Here is a 16,441-nt window from a genome sequence, read left to right as displayed (position 1 = left end):
AGAGAACATCTCAGCAATGGTGGCAAAGATGAAACCCCCCTCCTGTTCATCAGATGCCCTTCCCTGCAGGCTCTTCCTCAAAGTTTTTGATGTTATTGGCACCTGGGTTACCAAAATTGTAAATCTCTCTCTTTCAACCGGTGTGTTTCCTGGTCCATTTAAACATGCCATAGTAGAGCCATTACTCAAAAAGACAAACTTGGACCCGACAGACCCAAAAGGTTTCAGACCCATTTCAAAGCTCCCTTTCATGTCCAAAATCCTAGAGAAGGTGGTCTCTGAACAATTGTCAGATTTCCTTGAACAGTCCAACATTCACGACTCTTTTCAATCTGGTTTCCGCAAACATCATTGAGGGACCTGATAGGACTATCAGGGTCAGTTCTTAATTGGTTTTCTTCAAATTTCTCCGGTCGGAGTTTTAGTGGCACTGCAAACCAAATTTTGTCTGATTCAGCTGATCTGTTGTGTGGAGTTCCTCAGGGCTACGTTTTGGGTCCCATCTTATTTTTGCTTTATAATCCCGCTGGGACTGATCATTAAAGAGTTTAGTGATGTGTCCTACCACCTGTTTGCTGACGATATTCAGCTTTATTGCTCTTTTAAGCCTTCTGAGATCCAAAAGCTGAACTCGTTGGTCAGATGTTTAGTGCAAATAAAACAATGGCTGAGTAAAAACTCCATCCATCCATTTTCTACCGCTTGTTCCCTTTCGGGGTCGCGGGTGACTGGAGCCTATCCCAGTGACTTCGGGCCTAAGGCGGGGTACATCCTGGACAGTGGCCTTGCAGCTAAATACAGACAAAACAGAAACACTGATTTATATATTGCCCCTGATGATGCCATTCCAGAAATAAACCAGTACTTGGGTGTTTTAGGCCAGACTGCTAAACCAAGTCTTAGAAACTTATTTTTGACAAAGACATGTCTTTAGAGCACCACTCCAAGCTGTTGACTAGAAACTGTTTCTTTCATCTCTAAACTCAGGAAAATGGTGTCTCAAAATGTTCTGGAACTCATAATCCATGCTTTTGTCTCTTCATGCTTAGACTATTGTAACAGTTAGTTTTCCAGTCTAAACAAGAAGGAGCGCTCTTGTCTGCAGCTGGTCCAGAACTCGGCAGGATCTTGAATTGCATAAAAAGAAGCGCCCACATTTCACCCATTCTCAAAGCCCTTCACTGACTGCCGGTCTCCTATCGGATACAGTTTATAATTCAAATCCTGACTTTTAGAGCTTTGCATGGACAGGTCCCTTTGTACATCAGCGATCTGATCACACTGTACACTCCCCTTCGCCCCTTTTATTCTGTGTTCAAGCACTTTGTGACTTCTGTCTGTGAAAGCTGCTATTCAAATAAAATGTACTTACTTACTCACTTAATTTTTGGTCTGTAATGTTTCTGTCTCTGGGAATTATAAATGTGGCCAAGAGACTTTTAAAATGCAAATATTAAATGTGTTAGTAGAATCGTCCAGCTCAGGTGAGAGGCAGCGCTGTCTATATGATCTGATCTGGAGCTGTTCTGAGTCTCACCTGAGGACCTCCAGTCTGCAGGGGGCGCTCTTCAGTCCAGAACACAGACGCTCCACTCCTGAGTCCTTGAGGTGGTTGTTACTGAGGTCCAGATGTGTCAGACTGGAGGAGCTGATGACTGAGGCCAGAGCATCAAAACAGTCTTCAGACAGTCCACACAAGGACAGACTGAGGAGAGAACATGATACAGTCACTGACTCTGACTAATGTTCATTTATTTTATAAAGAAATACAAAATGTGCATTATGACACCACCAAATGGACACAAATATTAACAAAATATTCACTTTATTAAAGACCCTGATCAGAAAGTTCCAGCTGAATGTTCTCCATGTGTGAGAGTTACCGCGTTACCATGGAGACGCCCACTTATAGTTATTACCATTCATTTGGATTATTAGGCCCGAGCCCCAGCAGGGCCGAAAGCAGCGTTGCAACTGATGCGCCCGCATGTTTGGTCCCCCGTCGCCCCTGGCAAGTTCAGTGAACTAGCCCATGCCAAGGCATGGATCATGCATACTTACTCCTGCTATGACAGAAATAGTCAACAATGAGTGAATGGGCGTAGCCCTTTCACTCATTGTTGACAACAGCAGCGCGAAGCGCTGCATTACTCCAAAAACACTCCTGGCATCGTCCCGTACGCGAGAGTCCATGCCGCAGGCATGGGCCATGCTTGTATCTGCTCAAATCAATGGAAGTCTATGGGGAGTGGGCGGGGCATCCCGACGGAATAGGGAGTGACGAGCGCGTAAGCGCTCGCAATGATGATTCCACCCCATGGCGGCATGGGGAAGGCTTAGAGCTTTCAAACGATGTATAATTTGTTGTTATAGTGAAAACGGCTATATTGTTTTTGCTAAAAATATTATTATTAGCAAAGTTGGACAACTTATTTTGGGATATTGCTAATCTAAAAATTGCTCCCATTTGATCAAAACAAGTCCGATTAGGACCAAATTTGAATCAGTTGTTAGACTTTCCAGTTTGGACCAGTTTAGGATGACAAAATTGAAATGGGCGCGATAGCGCCCCCTACAGAGTGACCTTTGAATTAACATTGAAGGTCAAAAATTAGTTTTACCAAAATGTTCTAAACTTTACCCAAAATTCTATTTTGCCATCCCGATCAAAAAAGCCAAGACAAATGCCTTAATTTTTACGGCATAGTCGTAGCGATGACAGAAACCTCCGATGTTATCCCTATGGGAAAACCGCTAAATCTCTAAAATTACCACATTTTTATGTTTTACACTTTAACAAAAAGTTATCAAAATTTTAAGGATAGCTTTTACGGTCTCTGTGCGACGGAGCCGCAAACGTTTCCCAGAATTCTGACTATTTGGCCTTCAGAGTGGCCTATAAACAATAGAGTTTTTCCAAATGACATGACATTTTGCACACAATTCTCATTTGCCATCCCCAAATTAAAAGTATGGGAGCCAAAGTCATATTTTGTACAGCGTAGCCGTAGTGATGACAGAAACATCCCATGATATCCCTATGGGGAAACCGCTAAATCTCTAAAATGACCACATTTTTACGCTTCACACTCTAAGAACTCCTCCTAGGGCAAAAGCCCGATCAAGTTCATATTTGGGGAGAATCATCTACACAAGTGAGGCATCAAATATTATCTATCTTTTGATTCTAAGTGCTACGGTCTCTGTGCGGCGAAGCTGCAAATATACTGTCACAAATGGGAAAAACGCCAAATCCTTGAAATGTTCACATTTACGCTTCACACTTTAACGAACTCCTCCTAGGTTGATAGCCCGATCAAGCTCATATTTGGGGGAAATCATCTACATAAGCGGGGCATCAAAGTTATCCATATTTTTATTCCAAGTGTCAGGGTCTCTGTGTGGTGGAGCCGCACATTTGACCGACATTTGTGTTCATTTGCACTGGTTAAGCACAGCATTGTACATCTACAATGTGTCGCTGTCTTAGTTCTTAGACAATGAGGGCGCGTTAGCGCCATCTCTGTAAAATGCAGAGAGCAGAGTCGGAAGGCCGGCGGCCCGCGAGGGCCGTTGGGTGCCGCTTGCGGCTTTAATTTGGATTTGGTTCTGCTTTTTATGTTGTTCAGTGTTACAAGATAAGATTCATGTTTTTTCACAGCATTGTTTCTTTTGTGAACTAAAATGAAATAACAAAAATCTACAGAAATAATCTGAGAAGTAAAAGCACTAAATGTACAAATATATGTTTTTAAACTATACAAATACTCCAGATGAAACTGAATAAATGTATTCCAGAGTTTTATAATAAAAGGTCAATGAAGCAGTGTTCAAAAGACAAAAACTGAAACTAACAATTGTCCAAATTAACATTTCGATTTGTTTTTACAAAAACAGAGAACAATGATCAATATAAAAAACACATATTTTTTATCATTAAAGACTCACAGTTTTCTTCACGTGAGAGTTACTGCATTTCGATTGAGGGTTAACACATGCTTTTTTCCAGCATTCTTACTTTTTGTTGACTGACATGTCCTGTAATTTTTATCAACATAATATATCCGCTGACCAAAACGAAATAAAATTGAATTAACCTGTTACCATCCATCTATTTCGCCCTGTGCACAATGGTTGGACATACCCAAATGACATTGCTTATTAAAAGAGGATCTTACAGCCCATATGCAAGTGTGAAGCATCATTTATTTATTTATTTATTTAAGGACATAGCATTACATACATACATTGGACGAACCAGATGCAATGTTTTAAGTGTATGTAGCAGAATATGCTAATTTTCAACACCTGTCCATTGGGCCAATTTAGAGTTGCCAATTTACCTAACACATGCATGTCTTTGGACGGTGGGAGGAAGCCGGAGTACCCGGAGAGAACCCACGGTAACACGGGGAGAACATACAGACTCCACCCAGAGAGATCATGTGATGTTGGACTGGTCCGGGAATCGAACCCTCCTGATCTCCTTCTTGGGAGGCAAGAGCGCTGACCGCCTTTGCCACCGTGCACCCCACGGTGCCCCCACCATTAGAAAGTCAGGGCTTCAGAACTTACACTAGAGAAGCCCAAACATAAACCAAACATCCTTTTTTTAGTCTTGCCTGAATATTGTCAATTTGTAATGGTCCTGAGCATGACATACTTTATTGTGTGCTTATGCTGTTCACTGTACATGATGTTTATCTTGTTGACAACAACTGTGTAAAGTTTCAGATCTCTAGGAACAGGCATTTTGGTACTGTTGACCTTTTTGTATCAAAAAGTATATTCGGAACAAGTTATCCAAATATGTGCCAACTGTGCCAAACTGTTTTATTACCATTTTAGCTCCTCTATGATCATAAAACATATATTTTGATGTTTTGTAGGCCACTAATACCTATTATAACTGCTAAAAACAATGTATGTGAAAATGTGTAAATATGAGTTTACCCATGAATTTCCCATAGAGGTGTATTGGTATAATAATACATATTATTAAAGTGTTTCCTGGTTTTGCTTTTGCAACTTGTGCTGTAGTGGGTGGTTGGAACCAAAGAGCAGTATCTGCTCTTTGGTTCCAACCACCCACTACAGCACAAGCTGGGTGTGATCAGAACCTTACAACACAGAGCTCAAGGTGTGCCCACCAGCTCAGAGGGCAAGAAGAAAGAGGAAAAACATGTCCGAAATGTCCTCTCAGCCTGTGGTTACCCCGCTGGGGCTCTCAACAGAGTGAAGAGAACCAAGAAGCAGGACAAAAGGGAAACTGAACAGAGAAGGAAGGGTGTATCTATCCCTTATGTGTCTGGCCTGTCGGAAAAACTGCAGAGAATTTTTAGACAACACGAAATCCCTGTTTATTTTAAACCAGGAAACACTTTAAGACAAAAACTGGTTCACCCTAAGGACAAGTTGCCGACTCAAAAACAGAGCGATGTAGTTTATTCGATACAATGCAGTGAAGAAAGCTGTAAAGAACGTTACATAGGTGAGACTAAACAGCCTCTACACAATAGGCTTTATCAGCACAGAAGAAATACAAGTTTAGGACCTCAGAGTGCCGTGCATCTCCATCTTGAAGCCTCTAATCCCTCGTTTGAAGACGGTGAGGTGAAGGTTTTAAGCAGGGAGAAAAGATGGTTTGAAAGAGGAGTTAAGGAAGCTATTTTTGTTAAAAAAGAAAGACCTTCTTTAAACAGAAATGGAGGGTTAAGATTCAATCTTCCTGGTATCTATAATGGTATACTGAACCCCTGGAAAGGTAGAGGACCAGGACCAGGACATTTAAATGCTAATCAGTTACTCAGGGTGGTTGAGCCAGGGTCACACAAAGACAAAGAGGATTCTAATAGCCCATTAAAATTCTGAATAGGCTAGCTCGGTAGATACAAGGGGGAGTTTCTGTTGAAACAAACAACTCTTTCTACTTCAGGAAGGCTCCGCCCAATGGGTGGGTCTTACCACAGAACAGTATTAATATCGGAGTTCTCGATCTAAATTCTTTTATTGACAATGACTCTTGGATGAGAGTCGAAACGTTTATTTTTTCTAACTGAGTCCAGATGACTACAACTGAAGCTTTTTCTACTAAAGAGCCAGACATGATACATGCATACTGGCTTAAGAAGCTCACCTCACTCCACGAGCGCCAAGCAGCCCAAATGAACACACTTCTAAACGATGGAACTCATGCATGTAGGGTTCCATCCAAAATCCAGCACCCTGAGACTGTACACTAGCCGTAAGGAAGGAGGCCGGGGACTAGTGAGAGTGAGAGCCACAATCCAGGAAGAAACGTCCAAGATCCAAAAGTACATCAATGACAAGGTTCCTACAGATGACGTGCTCAGTGAATGTCTCAGACAATGATGAGAACAGAGGGATAATGAGGTGCTGGAGGGACCATCATGGGAGGACAAGCCCCTACATGGGATGTACCACCGGAACATAACTGAAGGGGCTGATATCATGAAATCCTACTAATGGCTAGAAAGAACCGGTCTGAAGGACAGCACAGAGGCCCTGATCATGGCAGCACAGGAGCAGGCCCTGAACACCAGATCAATAGAGGTCCAGATCTATCACAACAGACAAGCCCCAAGGTGTAGGCTGTACAAAGGGGGCCCTGAGACAATCCGGCACGGCAACAGCAGGTTGCAAAATGCTGGCAGGGACAGCATACATGGAGCGCCATAATGAGTTGACTGGCATAGTGTACAGAAACATCTGTGCAGAGTATGGGCTGGAGAACCCAAGGACAAAGTGGGAAACACCTCCAAAGGTGGTGGAAAACGACCAAGCCAAGGTCCTCTGGGACTTCCATATACAGACGGACAGAATAGTAATGGAGAACCAACCGGACATAGTGGTGGTTGACAAGGGTCAGAAGAAAGCCGTGGTGGTGGACTTTGCAGTACCGTGGGATGGAAACATCCGGAAAAAGGAACATGAGAAACTAGAGAAATACCAAGGCCTCAGAGAGGAGCTGGAGAAAGCCTGGAGCGTGAAGGTATCGGTGGTGCTCGTAGTGATCGGAGCACTTGGGGCAGTGAACCCCAAACTGGAGGAATGGCTTGAGCAGATCCCAGGAAAAACATCAGGCATCTGTCCAGAAAAGTGCAGTGCTAGGAACAGCAAAGATACTAGGCAGAACCCTCAAGCTCCCAAGCCTAGAGGTAAGGGGGATGAATAGAGACCGCCCACGGAGAGTGAGGAAGAGTTTTTTTTAAGCTTCTTGTTCACAACGTCTCACTTATGGCAGTCAACATAAACCATAATTAAGAAAACTTTTTTACTCCCACCCCGATTCATTAGTTTAAGTGGCTTTTATATTAACGTGTTTCAGAAAGCACATTAAAATTAGCTGCAATTTACAGTTATTTTACAGTTTTGGGAGCGTTATGCCCTTATTTTAAGACAACACTTGTGCGTGTGCTTACATGTTTTCCTCCACTGTCAGAAGGCGCGGTTTCACTCTGGCTGATTGAAAAACATCTGACTAGCACCACGCAGTGCATTATGGGATATACAAGGCCGTAAAGTGTGCGTATACGTGGCCTTCATTCTCAGCCGATCTCCATGGAAACGCAGGCCACATTTGTTGGCTGCATTAGTGTGCTGCATGAAATTGGACAGCCTTGTCGCACTTGAAGTGACGCAACCGGCCTTCAAATGTAGCTTTCTGTGCATGCAGACACTGAATTGACGCACAGCAAACATGATCTGATCTGGGTCGGCACTAGTTCATATACGAAATCGGGACGGAAGTTATTTGGACAGAAGATACATAATCCAATCCCTAGGGTTGGGGTTAGGATACACTTCGGATTTGGACTCAAGAGAGCGGATTTGGACTGCTCACCCGCTAACCCACTTGGAAGGGAGAACATTTTTGCCTGAGCTGTATCAGCGGGACCGGTCTCGGTCGCCGCAATGTTGGATTCAGTAACTTCCGTCCCGCCGTCCCGGTCGCCACAATGTTGGATTCAGTCACTTTCGTCCCGATTCCGTATATAACCTAGTGCCGACCATCTGATCTGGGGCTGTTCTGAGTCCCACCTGAGGACCTCCAGTCTGCAGGGGGCATTCTTCAGTCCAGAACACAGACGCTTCACTCCTGAGTCCCTGAGGTCATTGTTACTGAGGTCCAGATGTGTCAGACTGGAGGAGCAGAGGACTGTGTCCAGACCATCACAGTAGTAGGCGTTCAGTTTACAGCTGGACAGACTGAGGAGAGAGAGGAATATTAGAGACGAGAATCCTGATGATCTGTGTTAATAAAGTCTAGACTCACATGACTTTTCTGGAGGCTTTTATTACAGGCAGCAGACCATTGAAAGCCTTTGAAGAAAGATCATATTTCTTGAGGTCAAACTCCTCCAGGTCTGAGTCTGATGAAAAAAGTAAGAGGAAGGCCACAGTAGACCACTGAGGAACAGACATGTTTTTATCAGAGAAACGTCCTTCTCTCATGAAGCTCTGCACCTGCTCCACCAGACTGTGGTCGTGAAGTTCATTCAGACAGTGGAGCAGGTTCATCTGACTCTCTGATGAAATATCATGATCCAGCTTCTCTTTGATGTACTTTACTGTATCCTTATTGGTCTCTGAGCTACTTCCTGTCTGAGTCAGACCTAATAACAGGCTCTGATTGGTCGGCAGAGACAGACCGAGGAGGAAGCGCAGAAACAGGTCCAGGTGTCCGTTTGGACTCTTTAAGGCCTGATCCACAGCAGAGCGGTAGAAGAGCTCAGGACTTTCTTTCTTAAACATGGATCTGAGACTCTGTGTGGTTTGTTGTGGCAACAGCAGATTGTTTCCAGAGTTGTAGAAGGTCAGATGGACGTGAAGAGCAGCCAGAAACTCCTGCACACTCAGATGGATGAAGCAGTAGACCTTGTCCTGGTACAGGCCCGGCTCCTCTCTAAAGACCTGTGTGAACACTCCGGAGTACACTGAGGCCCCTGCAGCAGCCAGCCCACATTCCACCAGGTCTGAATCATAGAAGATCAGGTTTCCTTTCTGCAGCTGCTCAAAGGCCACTTTTCCCAGAGACTTCACCATCTTCCTGGTCTCTGGAGTCCAGTGAGGGTCGGTCTCAGAGCGGCCGTCATACTTCAGGCCCTTGACTTTGGCCTGGACCACCAGGAAGTGGATGTACATCTGGGTCAGAGTCTGGGGCATCTGTTCTTTGACTCCTGTCTTCATCTCATGGTCCAGGACCGTTGAAGTCATCCAGCAGAAGACTGGGAGGTGGCACATTATGTACAGACTGCGAGATGTTTTGATGTGGGAGATTACGTCTGTGGCCTTCTGTTCGTCTCTGAACCTCTTCCTGAAGTACTGCTCCTTCTGTGGGTCTGTGAACCCTCGCACCTCTGTCACCATGGAGACACACACAGCAGGGATCTGATTGGCCGCCGCGGGGCGTGTAGTTATCCAGAGGCGAGCGGAGGGAAGCAGGCTCCCCCTGATGAGGTTCACCAGCAGCGCGTCCAATGAGACGCACTCTGTGATCTCAGTCAGGACCTGGGTTTGGCTGAAGTCCAGGGGAAGTCTGCACTCGTCCAGACCGTCAAAGATGAAGAGCACCTGGAGCTGGTCAAAGCTGCAGAGTCCTTTGGCTTCACTGAAGAAGTGGTGCATCAGTCCCACCAGGCTGAACTGTCTCTCTCTGAGCACATTGAGCTTTCTGAAAGTGAATGGGAACAGCAGCTGGACGTCCTGGTTGGCCCGGCCCTCAGCCCAGTCCAGACTGAACTTCTGAGTCAGCACTGTTTTCCCCACGCCGGCCACGCCCTTCGTCAGCACGCTCCTGATTGGTCTCTCTGTTAAGTCCTCTCTGATTGGTCCCTGTTTGTGGGCGGGGAATTTAAACATGTCCTCACATGTGATGGTGGTCTCTGGAGCGGCTGGTCTCCTGGATTTGGTCTGGATGTGTCTGACCTCATGTTCCTGGTTGACCCCTTCGGCCCCTCCCTCTGTGATGTAGAGCTCTGTGTAGATCTGGTTCAGGGGGGTGGGGTTTCCTGCTTTAGCCACGCCCTCAGACACACAGCTGAGCCTCTGCTGCAGACGCCTCTTCAATTTATCTCTGCAAACTCCAGCCAAACTCTCTGTAAAGACAAACAGGAAGAACACAGTGAACACAATCATCTATGGTCAGTCCCACCTCTGGTCCAGAGTCCAGGTTTACAGCCACACACTGTTCTCTCTCTAGACCAGAAAGACCTCATGAGCTGAGCCCACTGTAGAGACACATCCAGGAGCAAGTTCAGGGAAAAGAAATGAAATGTGAAATGCAATGAAGTTATTGCATTTGGCCCGTGGGTTGTGTGGGTCGTGCTTTGTGTCTATTTTATGGTGCTAAACCGGCTGTTAGCCCCACAGCCCGGAGCTAAACGCAGCTATTCGGAGCTAAGTTGTAAGCTAAACTTTGCTATGTTATCGGGTTATTTTTCGGCGTTTTGTCTGTACAAATTATATACTTATGTAGTATTTCTTGACCCGTGGGTTGTGCTTTGTGTGTGTTTTATGGTGCTAAACCGGCTGTTAGCCCCACAGCCCGGAGCTAAGCGCAGCTATTCGGAGCTAAGTTGTAAGCTAAACTTTGCTATGTTATCGGGTTATTTTTCGGCGTGGGTTGGCCCATGGGTTGTGTGGGTCGTGCTTTGTGTGTGTTTTATGGTGGACTAAACTGGCTGTTAGCCCCACAGCCTGGAGCTGAACGCAGCTATTCGGAGCTAAGTTGTAAGCTAAACTTTGCTATGTTATCGGGTTATTTTTTGGCGTGGGAAGAGAAAAAAACTACAACTCCCGATACCACTTCTGGTCACGTGGCTTACGTACGTCGCACGTCACGCACGCACTGCGTCACTCGAACCAATCACGCGCTTGCCTGGCCATTATCAGCTTCCTGTGTGTCTCTCTGTGCACGGTGTTGGGAGAGACAACAGGACGGCTGAACCAGGTAAGCTTTGCGACTAAAACACCCGCTTTTAATCACTTTAATGTGCGCCGGTTTTAAACTCAAGTGTATGTTTATGTTTTGGTGTGCTGTTCTGCAAGTGTTTTGCTTTTACGAGCCGTGTTATCTCAAGTGAGCTAGCTAGCCCCGCTAGCCGAGGGCAGATGTCCCAATATCTCCGCGTTTTGCATCTTAAATACACCGTTCACGTCACAATGTGAACTGTTATCTGTGAAGCGTGTTATTCCCATATTACTGTTAACCCTAATCCTTTTTTTCCCCTTTTCAGAATTGGCAAAGACACTCTGACTGACATGACCTGTCTCTACGTGAAGTCTGCTAAGGAGCGTGGTAAGTGTAAAACATTATTTTGGTGATTTTCATGTTTTAATGATTAGAGTATAATTAACCATAAGCAACATCTGTTTTTAAGGTGAGCCGGCAGTTTGTACATCAAGCTTCAGATCACTTTGGAAACAGCTTCTCCCACACATCAGAAGCTGCAGGCCACGCACAGATCTCTACAACAGAATCTAATGTGCTGTCTTTGGACCCTCACCGCCAGCAAGCAAAGACATCAGGATGCATTACAGCTTTGACTTTGCACAGCAGGTACTAATAATAGTGCAAATGCAGAATAGCAATTATAGAGACATATACGTCTTAATCAAATGTCATGTGTATTAATCTAATCTCCTTTCTCTCTCTCTCTCTGTCTACTACAGATACACTTTCCGTCCAACCCTCTGCAGCCGGGGGCCAAGCTTCACTACACAATGGACATCCACTTCCTCATTGCTGGCCACACCAAATTCTCCCCTGATTGCGGCTTTGGACTTATCAAGCGAGCATACATGAAGACCAGGGTTGACATTTTGGAAGACATCGCTGAGGTTAGTTTATATTTTTTGACTACTGTAATGTGTAAACATTAGCCTGGCAAAACTTCAGTGCTGCTCTCTGCTTAAGATATGTTTCTTCTGTTCTCATTTTTTTACACTGTCGCCCTTGTCATCAGGTAGTGGAAAACAGCTCTCCTGAGTCTCACCTCAATATCCCACAGCTTGTTGGAACGGCGGATAGCAAAGTGTTTGTCAAGAACTTCGACTGGCAGAAGCATCTGAGTCCCTTCTTCAGACGGCTTCCAAAGATCAAGAGTTATCAGCACTTCAGGTATTTATATTGAAACTCTCACATTGTGTTAAAAAAAATAAATAGTTAATGAGTGTTTTATGTGAAATAGTTAGCCATTTCTTAAATGTCCTGTTATTTGTTTACAGCTTTGATGCCAAGAGCCGAGAGTCACAGCACAGAAGAGTGCACAGACAAAGAAGAGGATGAGGATGTGATCTCTGATGTAATTGGACTCTGGTGGTGTACATATCATATCTATTATCTAATATCTCATATATTCAAAGCCATGGACCCGTTGCAGTTCGTATACCTGGCCCTGGCATCTGTTTATAAGAGTTCTTCTATTAAGAGTGTTTTTTAAACTTCCTATAAGTTACTGTCCTTTCCCCCTGTATCTACTGCGTTGTAACATTAAAGGCTATCTTATCTTATCTTTTGTTGTTTATGTTGAATCATTCAGTGCACCATTGTTGGTGCACTGAATCACCTGTGAATTATGTTTATCGACAAATGCAATGAACCCTATTCTGATTCTTTGATTCTATTCAGGGCCTTTTTGTAATCCAAGTATTTCCATTTTAATATAGTAACTTCTAATTCTGATTCAAGTCCAGTTACCATCAATAACAACACTCCTCTTGAGTCTTCAGTGACAGCTGTAGGGGGAAGGTGGTGTCAGTGTGACAGGGGGGAGGGCTTATCTCAATGAGATGCAAATGAGCCCCCCTGTGACTCTGGGCTCACTCCGGTGAGAAACTTTGAGCCCCGTTTTCTCAGTGAATGGGTTTGAGAGTTGTATACATTCAAATGACCACAACTTACTCAAATATTATCAGATCTACATGAGTGAGACATCATTGGAAAGCTTTGAATTCACACTTTCAGAATCTGTGAATAACTCAAAATGTCTCCGGGTAGACATGTAACTGGTTTAGCCACGGTCAGTCACATATTGTTCTCTCTCTAGACCACATGAGCTGAGCCCACTGTAGAGACACATCCAGGAGCAAGTTCAGGGAAAAGAAATGACTCCACTTTTGGATTTGGTCCTGATACATACAGTCTAGCAGGGACCTTATGGGACCTTTAAACTACCCTCAATTAAACAGCGATTCTTCATTTGAGTTCTAACTGGACTCACCACAGTGATTAGTCAGCCCACACTAGCACAAGATTAAGTTCTATTTTTGAGCGTCTGCTTATGATGTCATAAAGCAAACACTCTGTGTTATTGTGTTTTAGGAATGTAGGATTCATCATCACTCATTATCATCGATTTCAACAAGTTATACCTCTTTACGATCGCTTTCACCGTCTTAGGGGGGCTATTGCTTTTGATATTTTTACATACCATTCTTTTTTTCAGTATTTGAAAAGGAAATTGCTAATGCTAATGCTAAAGCCAATGCTAACGCTAATGCGTCTCTACAGGAAGGAGGGGGTGCAGCCGGGTCACCGAGGCTCTCACTTTTTCCCTGCTCAGGTCTTAAACAATCTTTCCTCCTGGATACCAGCCGCCATACAACAAGTCTAAGGAAAAGTCGCCATTGGGATACCAACTAATGCCAAAGGCAAAGAAAAAGAAGAAGACGAATTGTATAAATACAGGACCATTAACGCGCGCTGGGATGTTTGGGGCATACGCTCCAGGGTCCCTAGCCAGCCTGGTGAGGACAAAGAAAAAGAAGAGTCGGATCTGTGCTGTGGACAATCTGGAGAGACGGGAGATGGCGGAGGAGAGTGAATCGATGGTCGAAGGCGTTCTGGGCGGCGAGGAGGGGCAGCCTTTTCTGGCTGCTGGTGTCCGGAAACGTAAAAAGTTCCTTAGCTCGCCCGAGGGCTCTGGGACTGAGCAGCAGGATGAAGCTGAAACTATTGATATCGGGGGTGAGGGCAGAGAGTGTAAGGTGATCATAAAGCTTGCACAGGATAGGGCATCCTTTAAGGAGTGGAATCCAGTGGCATTGTCAAAGAGCCTACTTGTAGCTGTGGGAGTGATTAAGCGAGCGAATGTCCTTAGGGATGGCTCGCTGCTGGTCGTGTGCAAGGATGCGGCTCAGCAAAGGAAGGCGATTGGAACTAAACGTCTGGGTGGAAAGGACATTCTCGTGTCTGCTGCTGAAAGAAACACGGTCAGAGGAGTTATCATAGGCGTCCCTATGACGACGTCTGTGGATGAATTAAAGGAGAATTTGACTGGAGCTAAGGTGGTGGACGCAAGGCGGTTGAGGGTGACCCGGTATGGGGTAAGATGTGACAGCCTGTCGGTAATGTTAACACTTGAAGGGAAGTGCCTACCTAGTAAGGTGTTCATTGGGTTCATGTGCTATGGCGTTAGGCCATATGTTCTGCCGCCCCTGCGTTGCTTTAAGTGCCAGCGCTTTGAGCATATTGCAGCGGTCTGCAGAGAGAAGCAAAGGTGTGGTAAATGTGCAGGAGATCACGAGTATGGGAAGTGTGACGTAGGAGCAAAACTGAAATGCTGTAACTGTGGGGAAGAACATAGCTCTGCCTACGGGGAATGCAAGTTTAGCAAAAGAGATGCAGAGGTGCAGAAGATTAAGGTCTCTCAAGGTATTTCCTATGCGGATGCGGTCAAGAAAGTTTCAAGTAACGAGGTTAGAGTAAATACAGAGAGAGGAGCCAGCGCTGCTCCCAGCCAGTGCGAGGTGAGGGAAGCCAGCGTGACTCCCAAGAAGTGTGAAGGTTTCAAGTTTGGAGGTCCCAAGTGTGCAGGTTCCAGAATTACTGAGAATACCTTGGTTGTGGACAGAGAGGATTTTGTGCTCTTTATGGTGGATGTTATAAACTGTGCTGCTCAGACTCAAAGCAGAACTGAAAGGATCAGGATCATTGCTAAAGCTGCAGGAAGATTCCTTGGAACAAAAGAGCTTGATTGGGCAGATATAGAAAAGGCTAAAGGCGCTGAATGGGAGTCGAAGTGATGGGGGTCTACTTTTGGGGAACCAGAGTGATCAGAGTGAAGAAATAGGGGTGGGGGTGGTCTCCTGTCCTCGCCCAGTCTCGTAGATGCACGGCTACCAAGCAGCGGCATCAGTGGACATATCAAAGCCTAAAGAAAGGAGCCTAAAGAATAAAGCTGTGCGGCGGAAGCACCGAACATCAAAGAAGCGGAGGAAGATGAAGGAGAGTCAGTCCTGGAATAAAGCCGGTCGGACTCTGAAAGATGCCAAGCATCGACATCAGTGGAAGTATCAAAGCCTAAAGAATGAAGCCTAAAGAATAAAGCTGTACGGCGGAAGCGCCGAACATCAATAAAAGAAAGAATAAAGTCTGGCGGTACTGCAACACTTGGATGCAAACCGCCATAAAACAACAACAACAACAACAACAACAGGTCTGCATTCAGCATAATCTTGCAATTTGTCAGGACAAACAACTATTTGAGTGGCAAATTACGCAATCAAACTGTGAATTACTGAGTGTCGTTGGTATGCCACAAAACGCAGCAGAAAAAATGGACGGGCGGGAAGGCTTAATATTTTTTAACAAATATTGAACATTTTCAACAACACGTAGTACTCTGACACACATGTGTTACACACATGCAGTACTTTCACACAAATGCAGAACCCCTTCCACAAATTTTGCACATTATACTTCTTAACACAACTAAACTACATGTTGTTGTTGTTTTATGGCAGCTGATATCCAAGTGTTACATTACTGCCAGAATTCTTTAGAAGTTCTTCTTCCATTACTTTGGCGTTTCAAAGCCCATGAGTTCAAAGCACGTACACCTCATCCTTGGCATATTCTTCAACCCACACCCAACTCTACATCTGTGGATGACATAAAGGAGAATTTGACTGGAGCTAAGGTGGTGGATGCTAGGCGGTTGAAGATGACCCGGGATGGGGTAAGGTGTGACAGCCTGTCGATAATGATTAGATTTGAAGGTGGGATCCTGCCTCGTGTGGTGTGCGTTGGGTACATGCGCTATGGCGTACGCCCATATGTTCTGCCGCCCCTGCGTTGCTTCAAGTGCCAGCGCTTTGGGCATATTGCAGCGGTCTGTAGAGGGAAGCAGAAGTGTGGTAAATGTGCAGGAGACCACGAGTATGGGAAGTGTGACGACGGAGCAAAACTCAAGTGCTGTAACTGTGGGGGAGAGCATAGCTCTGCCTACGGGGGATGCGTGTTCAGCAAGAGGGCTGCTGAGGTGCAAAAAGTTAGGGCCTCTCAAGGCATATCCTATGCGGATGCGGTCAAGAAGGTGTCTGGTAGTCAGGTGACGGTGGATGCAGTGGGGGCTGCCAGTGCTGCTGGTGTCCTAGGCGACAGGGGAGGGGGCAGCGTTGCCCGCGGCCAGGGGGA

General features: G+C 45.3%; 1 protein-coding gene across 17 annotated transcripts in view; it reads right to left on the bottom strand.

The window, feature by feature from the left end:
- LOC140354724 (NACHT, LRR and PYD domains-containing protein 3-like) overlaps window positions 1–16,441 on the bottom strand; it is a 334,575-nt gene that overhangs the window by 124,612 nt on the left and 193,522 nt on the right. For 16 of the 17 annotated variants that reach the window (XM_072439924.1, XM_072439932.1, XM_072439926.1 and 13 more), the window contains 3 exons: window positions 8,297–10,118; window positions 8,062–8,229; window positions 1,538–1,705 (listed from right to left, as the gene is read on the bottom strand). In XM_072439924.1, the coding sequence (XP_072296025.1) occupies window positions 1,538–1,705; window positions 8,062–8,229; window positions 8,297–10,118 (2,158 nt within the window). The remainder of the gene's footprint in view (window positions 1–1,537; window positions 1,706–8,061; window positions 8,230–8,296; window positions 10,119–16,441) is intronic. The other variant, XM_072439930.1, reaches the window with a different exon arrangement.

This window comes from Eucyclogobius newberryi, unplaced genomic scaffold (assembly GCF_026437365.1).
Source record: "Eucyclogobius newberryi isolate DKJ021-1_F unplaced genomic scaffold, fEucNew1.0.hap1 SCAF_11, whole genome shotgun sequence".
Lineage (NCBI taxonomy): Eukaryota > Metazoa > Chordata > Actinopteri > Gobiiformes > Gobiidae > Eucyclogobius > Eucyclogobius newberryi.
Note: the sequence above shows the minus strand (reverse complement) of the source record. Positions and strands in the feature narration are given on the sequence as shown.